At 47.4% G+C, this 11,361-nt stretch overlaps 1 protein-coding gene across 1 annotated transcript in view; it reads left to right on the top strand.

Moving 5' to 3' along the window:
• Window positions 1-774: 774 nt before the first annotated feature.
• LOC146856783 (opioid-binding protein/cell adhesion molecule-like) overlaps window positions 775-11,361 on the top strand; it is a 1,126,851-nt gene continuing 1,116,264 nt past the window's right edge. The window contains exon 1 of the mRNA XM_085647228.1: window positions 775-1,656. Coding sequence (XP_085503354.1) covers window positions 1,490-1,656 — 167 coding nt within the window. The 5' untranslated portion in view covers window positions 775-1,489. The remainder of the gene's footprint in view (window positions 1,657-11,361) is intronic.

Below are 11,361 nucleotides of genomic sequence, written 5' to 3'. Positions count from 1 at the left end.
TACTATCTAATACTTACCTTAAATGCAATTTAATATTATGCGTTGTAATGTTATGCGTTGTAAAGGTAGTATGCGTTGTAATGGTAATGCGTTGTAAAGGTATTTTTTAAAAATGCGTTGTAGTGTCATGCGTTGTAATGTCATGCGTTGTAATGGATTATGCGTTGTAAAAAATGCGTTGTAAAGGTGTGCGTTGTAAAAGTGTGCGTTGTAACGTCATACATCCGTTCTGAAGAGACTGTTTTGCGTTTGAGCGCACTCTTTGAAATGGTGAGCGTGAGGCCTTTGTGAGAGTGGCCCTTTGACTAGTTCCGTCTCTGTCTAAGGGGGTATCCATATGGGAGCCAATCTGAGTGAAGCCAGCTGAATGCTTGTGTTTCCTGCATGCTCGGCACCTCAAAGGGTTAACGGGGCGGAGGGGCCTGTGTTTTGCCTGTCTGTCGAGTAAACCGGTAAATTCCTCTACCCAGCCTGTGCCGCGCCTCAAAGGGTTAATACAGCCTCTTTTCCAGCGCTTCTGTATTAAGAACACTGGTGCATTCCAACACCCTGTGTACTTGAGTCTGCACAAAAGGGGTACCTTGAGATTATTTAGGGAGGGGCTGAGTGAGCGAATACGGATAGATTGAGATGGGCTAGCACTAAGAAAACGACCACCACTCCCTTCAGTGCCCCCACCTTCCTCTGAAAGGGTTAACCCCTGCCGGGGCTGCAGCGAGCTGCCCTCGCAGAGATTAATGTGTAAAGTCTCTTCGGAGTGTCTGTGCCGGCGTGAGTGTGCTGGTCAGTGATGGGGCTGCTGCCATGACAACCAGGGGAGACGGAGTCGGTGTGTGTGATCCCGGGGCTCGAATGCTGGGCTGGACCAGGAGGGGACCAGGAGCAGAGTTTGTGAACCTCCCGCAGACCTGAGCTGGCCGCGGCAGCAGCTCGTCTCCCCCACCGCGGAGCAGAGAGGAGAGGAGCGGGGCTGGCGCTGACTGCTGCGGCTGCTCTGCGCAGATTTACAGCCCCATCCTGCGCGCCCAGGCAGAAGGGAGAGCGGCGGGCTGCAGGCTTTTATTCCGCGGATTGAGCAGCGCGCGCACCAAGTTGCCCACCGTGGATGCCTCCTCATGCCCTTGGACAGAGGCGTGCGCGCATGGGGGGTCGGCGGTCAGGAAGGGCTGCATCCGTGCTTTGAGTCTGTGCTTGAAGAGTGTTGTGTATTTCAGCTTTCATTTTGCCTTGGTGTCTGAGATACACCACTCCTCCCTTTGGCGATAAACTTTTGATGCAGCGTTAATTCTTGCAATAGGGGAGGCTCGAGACTCTATTGAGGGAATCTTCACATTTGGATGCTGTTGGTGGGACCCCTGGACTGATCCAAGGGGGCGTGGAGCATCTCCCGAGAAAAGACTTGGGTTCTGTGCTCTCAGCCCCTGACGCCCCTGGGCTCCCGGACCTCTGTGCTTGGCGGGAGGGGTGCGCGTGTTGGTAGTTGCCAAGGATGGGTGTCGGTGGGTACTTGGTGTTGCCCTGGAGGTGCCTGGTCGTCCTGTCTCTCAGACTGCTCTTCCTTGTGCCCGCAGGAGTGCCCGTGCGCAGCGGAGATGCCACCTTCTCGAAGGCGATGGACAACGTGACGGTCCGGCAAGGGGAGAACGCCATCCTCAGGTAGGAAGACTTTTCAAGGGTTTGTCGTGGGGGTTGGCTGGTAGTTTTTTTTTTAAATGCTGGTTAGTGGGGGCGCTCACACTGGGCGTCTGTGAGAGGTGCTGCTGCCCAGTGGTCACTAGGAGAGGTGGCGGCGTAAACGGAGCCTCTTACGTTCCAATGGTCAAAGAGGTGCGTCTACAGGGGTGCCCTGTAAAAGGGGTTCCCGACACAGGGGTCTAATGTGGTCTTTAGCGGGGGTCTGTAAAGTTCACTACGAGAGTAGGAAATGAAATATCTTTTTAAGGAGGCGGCCCAACACAGGCGTATTCAGGAGGGTGAACTAAGGTGATGTGAAATTAGAAAGGTGTCTGTAAACCACGCTCAAACACAGGGGTCATCTGGGTGTGGGTGAGGTGAGGGGATGAGGGTTTTTAAGAGGTGGAATGAGAAAGCATTGTGGTTGAACTTCACGCCTGTGCCGTTTAAAAGGGCAGTAACATGGTACAAGATGTATGTACACGGTGTCACACTGCGCCCATTTGAAGGGAGTCTGACACATCTTAAGTGTCATTCTGAGTCATGAAGCAACATGTCTGTGGGAAGTGATTTCGCCCCTGGGGGGTCTTGGGTGTACATGGTTGGTCTCTAACATTATATTTGTTATTGGGAGGTGTGACCTGAGGTCTGTAGGCTGTTTCCCCACACACAGGTCTCTTGGGAGATGCACTAATCTTTAGGACATGTGCCCCTACTTGAGGCCCACATGGAGCTTTTGAATATGGGGTACACACACAGCCCATATTCTTTGGGGTTACTGGGATATGGGGCAGTATGTGATCTGAGGTGGTCTGCACAACGTTCTTGCGGACGGCTTCTAGGTGGGTCACTGACTGAGATATGTCAGATTTTTTGCAGTGGGTTCAAGTACGTGCCTGGAAAAGAGGGGTCATGGGACAAGCGATTTTGAAGTATTTTAAGAACTACTTGTCGCAAAGCAATCACCACTGTGTGGTGAGCTTGCAGGCTGTTTGAGAGATGCATTTAGAAGACCCCCCTCAATATGAAGCTTGCTAGATCTTTATGTCCATAGACAGGAAGCTGCAGGTACCTTGATGATACCCTTCTAGAGATGACCCATAGGTAGGGCATGCTTTGGAAATGACCACTATGTGGCTAACTTGAGGGATTTTTAAGAGATGTATTTGAAAAGGGCCTTATTTAGGGAGAATGTGGGATCATGAAAAAATATTTCACCCTAGGTAGGGGTCTTCAAGATATGCTTTTTGCAGTGGCGTAACAAAACGTGAAGCGGCCCCCCTGCAAAGCACATGGAGCCCCCCGACTCGCTGAGGAGCTCTCAGGCCAGGTTATTCTGCTTCAGGGGCCCCCTGGAGCTTGTCCTGCACTGCAGGGCCTTTGTTACGCCACTGGCTTTTTGATGGTGACCTCTACATAATGCACTTCAGGGATTGTTAACGTTAAGCGATGCTATTAGGGAGGTTCTCTAGGTAAGAAGTGTGTAGGATACATGAGACATGCTTCTGGAAAGAATCTCTAGGGACCACACGTGAGGGATCTTCTAGAGATGGACAGAGAAAGAACTTATGCTGCTTGAGGAATCTTTAAGAAATATATTTAGGAACGGTCCCTTGTTAGGGAGCTTTAGTGATTTTCAAGAGATGCTTTTAGAGAGGGCCTCCAGGGAGGGAGCTTGAATTATCTTTAATAGATGGTTTCAGAGAGGATACGACAGGAGTGACCTTATGGGGTCTTTAGGAGAACCCGACAGGGAGAACTCCGAGGGTCTTTAAGATCTTTAAAAGTTTGCTACCTAATCTGCTAGAGGGAGTACATTCCCACACGTCTTTCGCTGCTGTGTTTTTTACACGAAGGTCACCAGATGACCATGGATGGATAATGTTTTAGATGTGTTTACGTAGAAGTTACCAAGGTGACATGAAGGGAAGTCACTTTAGATTTTAGGTTCGAACATGGACAGATATTTTCAGATGTTGTGCACAGTGGACATTGAGTGAACATTGACAGATCCATCAAGCACGTTACAGAGAAGAATGGACATATATTTTAGATCCTTTTATGTAAGGTCAATGGGGACCCTTGTAGGATACATTTAGATGATTCAGCCTGGTCCCTCTGTGGGTAATGTACAGGTTTGTTTAGATGTTTCTAGGTCGGTGTCCCTGGGTGATAATGGACAGAACTTGCTTAAGTTGTTTTACCTGGAATTACCGAGTGAACGTTGACAGCTAGTTCAGATGTGTTTATGCAGTGGCATCAATGGCTGACGTTGCTTGAGAGGTTTTCCATAGGGGTTTGCTGAAGAAGGGCGGCCGGATATTTATAGACGGTGGTCACTGAGTGCATGTAGTTATTTTTAGATATTTTCATTTAACATCAAGCTCACTGACTAGACGAGATATTTAAAAAGCTTGTTTACATGGGAATCCAGGGAAAGAGTGAACCATGGTTTGAATAGAGGTAACTGTGGAAGCATGCAGGTATTTTTTTACATAGGTGTTACCACAGAGGTGGGTAGATATATTTAGACGAATTTACATAGAGCTCACTGGGTTAGTGAACATACATTTTGATTATTTTTTTTACATGATATCACAAGGTAAGCATCGGTAGCCATATTTAAATGTTTTCATTTAGAAGTCACCTAGTGACCATTGGCAGACTTCTTTTAAGTGTACATATTTGTCACGGGGAGCACGGAGAGGTGTTGAGATTTTTATTTAGAGAGGGGTCACTGGGGCAGGACAGATGATGCTGCAGTTGCCCTACACAGAATTTATGAAGGGTCATGCATTTTTTATTTTTTTTATCATTGTAGCAAAGCGGATCTCTGGTAGATCGTGTACAGTTGTATAGTATGGGTGTCACATGACTTACAAGAGGAGACATTTTTGAGAAATCCACAAGGTGGCTGTACTGATATTTTGAATGTGTTCTTAATGCGGAATAACTTGAGCATAAGGGAGGATATGTTACAACAAATCAATGGAAGAACAGGGCAGAGGTGTCTGACATATCTTTCCATAGTAATTACTGCAGACAGACATTTTACGTAGGTGTCATTAGGGACCATGCGTCAGCACGTTGACGCAGTTCTAACGGGGATGCGTGGCACGTTGTTTAAACATGTGGGCCCCTACGGGGGCGCCTGGGGATACATGGGCACATGCTTTTGCATAGGCATGCCCGGGGAGCCTGACGATCTCTTATTGCATGCGGTTCACAGAGTGTACATGGACAGATGCGCCGTGATGTCTTTAGAATTTACTGAGAGGGAGTAAAACAGATGGGTTTTTGTCATGATTTACAAAGCCTCCATACGAGCACATTCAGACGTTTTACTCAACGGTCACTGATGAAGTGTGAACAGATGCAGTTTTTTTTATTTTGTACAGATTTATTTTACACACTAGGGCAACAGACGAAGGCTGGAAGATGTTTATGTGTGTTTTCCACGCAGGTGATCACAGTGCAGGTCTCTGGAGGTGTTCCTAAGAGACATTTATATGGAGCTCAGTAAAGGGTTTTCCATAGGGGCCTGAGGCAGACCGGAGTTATGTTTTCTCCCCTGACCATTGAGCGAGCGTGAATGAACAGATGTTTGTGAGCCGGGTCTGGTGGCTCAGTGGACTAATGCGTCTGCTGCAGGGGCCTGTGTTCGACCTCATGGTCACAGGTTCAAATCCCGGCGGGTCCACTCAGCCTTTCATCCATCTGAGGTCGATAAAATGAGTAGCATTGAGTTGGGTAACAATAAACATCTGTTATTCAGCGCCAAGATACCCGTAGTGGTGAACGTGCGCTTTACAAATACACGTGTTTTGTTATGTGATATGGCTTTCTTTAATGGTCAATGGTCGGGGAGGAGGGTAGTTCAACAGATATTATCACTTTGGGGGTTGGGATCGGGGTTGTGCGTCAACAGGTTTGAGTTGTGTTTTCCAAATAGATCACTGATTTGCCTTGACAGCTGTGTTTCCTTGAGTCCACGAGTCAATTGGACGATGGACAGATGTGTTTGCGTATTACTATATGTCTTGCACAAGTGTGTATCATATGACTGGAATGGACTATAGGTGATGTTCTTCCATGTGCTATTGAGACAGATGTCCTCAGTATCGGCAGATAGGAGTGGCATGGAACAGGCATATTTGTGACCTAGGTGCTGGGGTTGACAGTGCACCAGGTGTGTTAAGATCACTCTCTGGTGATGCAATCTCCATAGCGCCTTGATTCTGAAGCAGTGTGTTGGTGCCACTACTGATCTATCTCGAGCATAGGGATGAGGACAGGAAGGTTTGGCCTCCAAGTGTCAGAAGTTGTATGGCACGGAGTGTGCTAAACTCGCTGTCTAGTGAAGAGAAGTCGTAGCACCTTGAGTCTGAGGTTAGCTCCTGGTAGCAGGTCTGTGACACCCTAAGGATGTTGCAGTTGGTGTTACAGAGAACGGTGGTGCTTGGCACACAGATGGCAGAGGTAGCAATGGGGAGGCTCAATGCCCAGTGATGTGAACTCACAGTGCTTGGAGTCTGAGGCAGGCGATACCCTGAGCATTGGGTAGACAGCGCTATGCAGAACAGAAAAGTTCGGCTGCGGTAGGTGCTGGCACTGTTCCTGTGATGCCAGAGCCTGCGAAAGCCAGAACCATGCTGCACCAAACAGCTTGGCACCCCGTTGCAAGGGGCAGCAAGCCGTAGTGCTCGATGCTCGCCCTCTAGCGATGTGGGGCTGTAGCGCCTCGAGTCTGCAGCATGGGTACTACCAATAATGTGATACATACTCTGAAGATTGACAGGGGTCACACAGAGCAGAGCTGAGAGCACCTAGTGATATTCTTTCTCAGCATTCAGCGTGTGAGTGACAAGTTCAGTGTGGCAATGCCTTCTGCGCCTGCTTCAGTCGCTGCCTGCCTTGGAACCCTTCTATTATTAACCCCCATTCCCAAAGAAAAGGCTTTACAGTTCTGAGGCCTTTTATTTAACTCCCAATTCACACTGAACAGACCCTGAAGCTGTAAGCGTGGGGACTGAATCAGAGTTTTATTATATATGATATGTATGGGGCAGAAAGGATAAACGGTGCTTCGTGGGCAGTTGACAGACGCAACATCACTGTTGCTTTTGCCTGCTTGGCAGATTTCAGACTGTAGCCCTATATTGAACATATTGGTGAACTGAGTGGACTACTGTGTGTGTGCTGGCGGTTGCATGTGTGTGAGTGTTTATATACTCGTGTGTGTGTCTGTCCTCTACAGCTTGTACTCCAAGCTCGCACACCACAGATGCGTTTCCTAGGCTCCTGTCATCTTAGGTAAAATTGTCACAAGTACTGAAAATACGTTCAATGTTATGTTTAATGTATTTTTATAGCTCCTATTCTGTCACTGGTTTGGCTAATTTCAGTTCACGTGCTTCCAAAGTTGCTTCATAGGAGGCCACATACTGATTCTGATGGAGTTTCGAATGTCAGTTTATGCCTGCCCCTTCTCCAGCATGGTGACTCAAATGTTGGATGCTTGGCAGGAGCGTGACCTTGAAGTCTGATGGAATGGCACCAGTGGGCTTCACCAAGCTGCTTACACGAATACCAAGATGGCAGATAGGCCCATTGCCTGGCAGATGGATAAGAAAAGCATTTCCAGATTGGAGTCTTTGCTTCTTTTAGCCTATCTAGTTATCTCTTGTTCTGTGAATGTTAGGAGATCTGTCAAGTGTGTTCTATCACAAGTCCGTGTGTCGTATCCGCTGGCGGGAAGTACTGTTCAAGATACTCAACTATATGGCATATTATCCACGGTGTTTGATATGAGCAAACGTGCTTGTCTAACTGCCCCTGGTGATTGTTCTGCAGGTGGTAAGTGCTGGTGCAGGTACAGTATACTAAGATGTATGTCATATTTGCTGTGTTGCATGTGGACGTCTTTGTGAGGGACCTCTCGTGGACCTATAGTGAACATAACATATCACCCTCACCAGGAAAGGCCTCAAGCATGCCTCACGGGAGCCAGAGGCGGTTCACCGGAGCCCAACTCTGAAAACATCTGCATGAGCTCCAGCAAGGGCCCGGCAGTGTGCTGGCCTTATTGAGGAGAATGGAAGGGGACAGAGGTGGCCATCAGTAGACAAAATGGCTTCCAGGGCTACCCTTAAAACATTGACTGTGTATAACTAGATGTGCCCCATGAACTAACATGGGCGAAGTGGAACAAGGAAATCTGAGTTTGAGTCCTGTCTTCCCAGTTTGACCCCCCTTGTGTGATCCTCTGCAGGTAATCTTTTCATCTGCTTAATAGCCTAACCCAACCTGTGCTTGCTGTGTAAATCCTGCTTAGATTGGACATTTACAAAACCAAACGAACAGACGGAACAAGCCACACCATGTGGGAATCGAGAAGTTGATACATTGTTCTGTGCCCTGAACATTTGTGCGACTGTGCATTGCCACAAACGCCCCTCAACAAGAGACAGTTTACTGTGCGGTGTACAATACAGAAGTGAACAAATACCCCTCACTCACTCGCTCCCTCACCTCGACCGTTCTCTCACCTGCTTCTGTGACCTCTTTCTTCTCACCTGCTCATTCCCTTTCTTGATTGCTCACTTCTTCACTCGTAATTACTCACCTCACTCACTTATTCGTTCTTACTCTCAATTGTCACTCAATGTTCTCACTCACCTTCTGTACTTTTCCACCTTACTCATTTATTTTCTGACTCACTCAGTGGCCTGACTCACCATTGTCTCCAATTTGCGGCACCTAAATCATTCATTTTATTCAATCCCCAACACTCATTAGTTCACCCAGTTGCTGTCTCGCCTCTGTCACTTTCCTCAATGATCTGCCATACTCCTTCACCTCTCTCGCAGGTCCTGACTACTTGAAACAACAGTTTCAATGGTATGTCCCCAGAAGAACTTTACGCTCTCTGGCAGCAAAACAAGTGATTGTTCCTTTAGTTAAAAAAGCTTCCTGGGGTGGCAGGAGCTACACTACCTCGCCGCTAAGGCTTGGAACAGCCTACCTTTTTACCTCAGAAATGCAACCGAGCTCCTCTCCTTCAGACGGGAGCTGAAAGCCTGGTCATTCACATTATAGCTGCCCCACTTCGTGGGAACCAATTAGGCAGCACTTAGCGCCAGGACACCTTAGGGTAACAGTCGCGCTTTAGAAATTTTAATGACATAACATAACATGTGGCATTAGCTATTGAAAGATGAGTCAGCAGTCGCCAAAGAACAACAATACTTGCTCAGAAGACTAAAAAGAGCAAAGGAAAGAAAAAAACACAAGAAAAGAGCCTTGTTTACCGCGTGTGGAATTGCTTTTCTGAGCCGCAGTCCATCCATACCTTCTGGTTTCTAGAACCTTCCTAGAACCTTCCTCTGCGGCTCCTCCTCTGGTGTGGTATGAGCTGCAGGTATCGTGGCACCAGTCCCTCTCCCAAGTCTAGCTCTTACTGTGCCAGGCCTAATGCCCTAAGACAGGGCTTTAAGTGGGATGAAAAAACTGGGAGGTCTCTCAAAGGGGTGTGGGCGATTTAATTAAGGGCGTGGCTTAAAAACATGTACACTGAAAATCTGTGTTTAGCATAGTGTGCCTCCTGACTGGTACTTCGCTACTTCTGTCACTGCATTCAGCTATATAATACAACCAGTAACATTACACCTACAGAAGCCGGGACTATTGGCTTTGTCAATAGTTGTCAGTTGCAGAAGACCAATAAGCAACAACTATGGCTTCGTTATAGCATATGGAATGTTTCAGTTCTGAAATGATGAGACTGAAAAAACTATAATGAGTCTCTTTGAAGTTGCATCAAAGGCGGGGAAGGGTTGCAGTGCTGCAGAGTTAAAAAAAATGTTTACTGAGGGTAAGGGCAAAATGGAGACCCCGATCGGGACCCATCTCAGCACCTGCTTTTTAGAACTGCCGGTGCCCAGCACCGGCAGGACCCGGCCCACTTTTAGCCCTGCCCTAAGAGCTTACTGCAACTTTTCGAGACGGTCAGCGAGGCCTATACCCGCTTTGCCTCCTTGAAGTGGGCATGCTGCAAGAACCGCTTGCGAATAAGTAGCCACGTTTATAAGGAATAAAAAGTACACTCCTTAAAATAAGCTCGATTTTACAAAAGGCAGTTGCATTTGTTAGTCAGTCAAAGGTTACTAGTCAGAAACAGAGAAGTAAACGAAGCACTACATGTATAGTGCAGCTGGTACACTTCTGCCCAGTGATCAGGCACCATCCACGTTGTCTTTCTTTTTCCTTTCCTCTTTCTTTTTCCTTTCCTTCAAGTCTGGCGTACGTTTTCTCACTGTTGCGGCGTTTGCTGCAGATGCAGGCATTAATCCATTTGATGGCAAGTCTATAACAATCATATCTGTAGTGAAAAGACGTTTCATTCAGTGCCCTCCTTCGTTTGTGCCCTCCCCACAAATTACACAAAGACAATTCATTGCTGAAGTTCGGCTAAGGATTTTTGTAATGCTCGAGGTTAAAATATTTGGTGGTACCCCACACACCAATTTTGTGCAGAGCTTTTTAATTGCTTAAACTTACGATTTTATCCTTCAGCATTTTCTTTCCTTGACCATAATTATTCAGCACACTCGCTTTCCCATCCGGCTTTTCATTCCTCACCGCATCTCCCTTGGCACCCCTGTCTCTTTCATGGACATCTTACCTCAAGCCTCTGTATCTCTATGCTCTGCATTCTCTTTTTCTTTCATTTACATCTACTCCTGTAACTTCACTTTTCCGCTTCTACCATTACCTTTTGCTAGCTAGTGCACCGCTCACATAGGTCCTCGCTATCTCCCAAGAAAACACAAGATGATGGACGGAGCGCTGAAACTTTCCAACCACTCACCCCCAGTCACAGATCTGGGTTAACCCATTGTTCTTTTGCTCACTATTCCACCACAGTTCGTACCCAGCCACATAAAAATCAGTCTTGACCCTGTTCCTCATGGACACAGTCAAGCCCAAACTGCCATGCGACATCCTCCCTAGACCGGAAACAAGCATCCCAGACCGGTTTTGGGGATTTACCCCTTATCAGCCAGGCTAGCTTGAATCCAGTGGCACAGCGAGCAAGGGGCCCACGTAGAGACATACGCTTGGCTACTTAGGGCGAACATAGCAAACACAACAAGATGATGGATGGAGTGCTGAAACTTTTTAACCACTCACCCCCAGTCACAGATCTGGGTTTAACCCATTGTTCTTTTGCTCACTATGCCACCCCAGTTTGGACCCAGCCATATGCAAATCAGTCTTGACCCTGTTCCTCATGGGAAGAGTCCAGCCCAAACTGCCAGGCCAGGTCCTCCCTGGAACGGAAAAAAGCATCCTGAGACTGGGTTTGTGTTATCACCCCTCATCATCCAGGCTAGCTTGAATGCAGTGGCCCAGCAAGCAAGGGACCCACGTCTGGGCATACCCTTGGCCCCTTAGGGCGAACATAGCAAACACAACAATCTACCACAAACCCTTTACAGAACATTCAAATGATTTTCCCCAGTCAAGGCTGGAACTCAATATTATTAAGATGAGCCCAAATATAAAGTTTTTCACAACAGCAAGCAGATTGATATTTTGTCTTTTGGATGCTCCCTTTGCCCTAGCCAAAAGCTCATTTGATTTGTTTTTCACAATCTGTCAACATTTCATTGCCATGTGAAGTGA

Source organism: Triturus cristatus, chromosome 3_2 (assembly GCF_964204655.1).
Source record: "Triturus cristatus chromosome 3_2, aTriCri1.1, whole genome shotgun sequence".
Lineage (NCBI taxonomy): Eukaryota > Metazoa > Chordata > Amphibia > Caudata > Salamandridae > Triturus > Triturus cristatus.
Note: the sequence above shows the minus strand (reverse complement) of the source record. Positions and strands in the feature narration are given on the sequence as shown.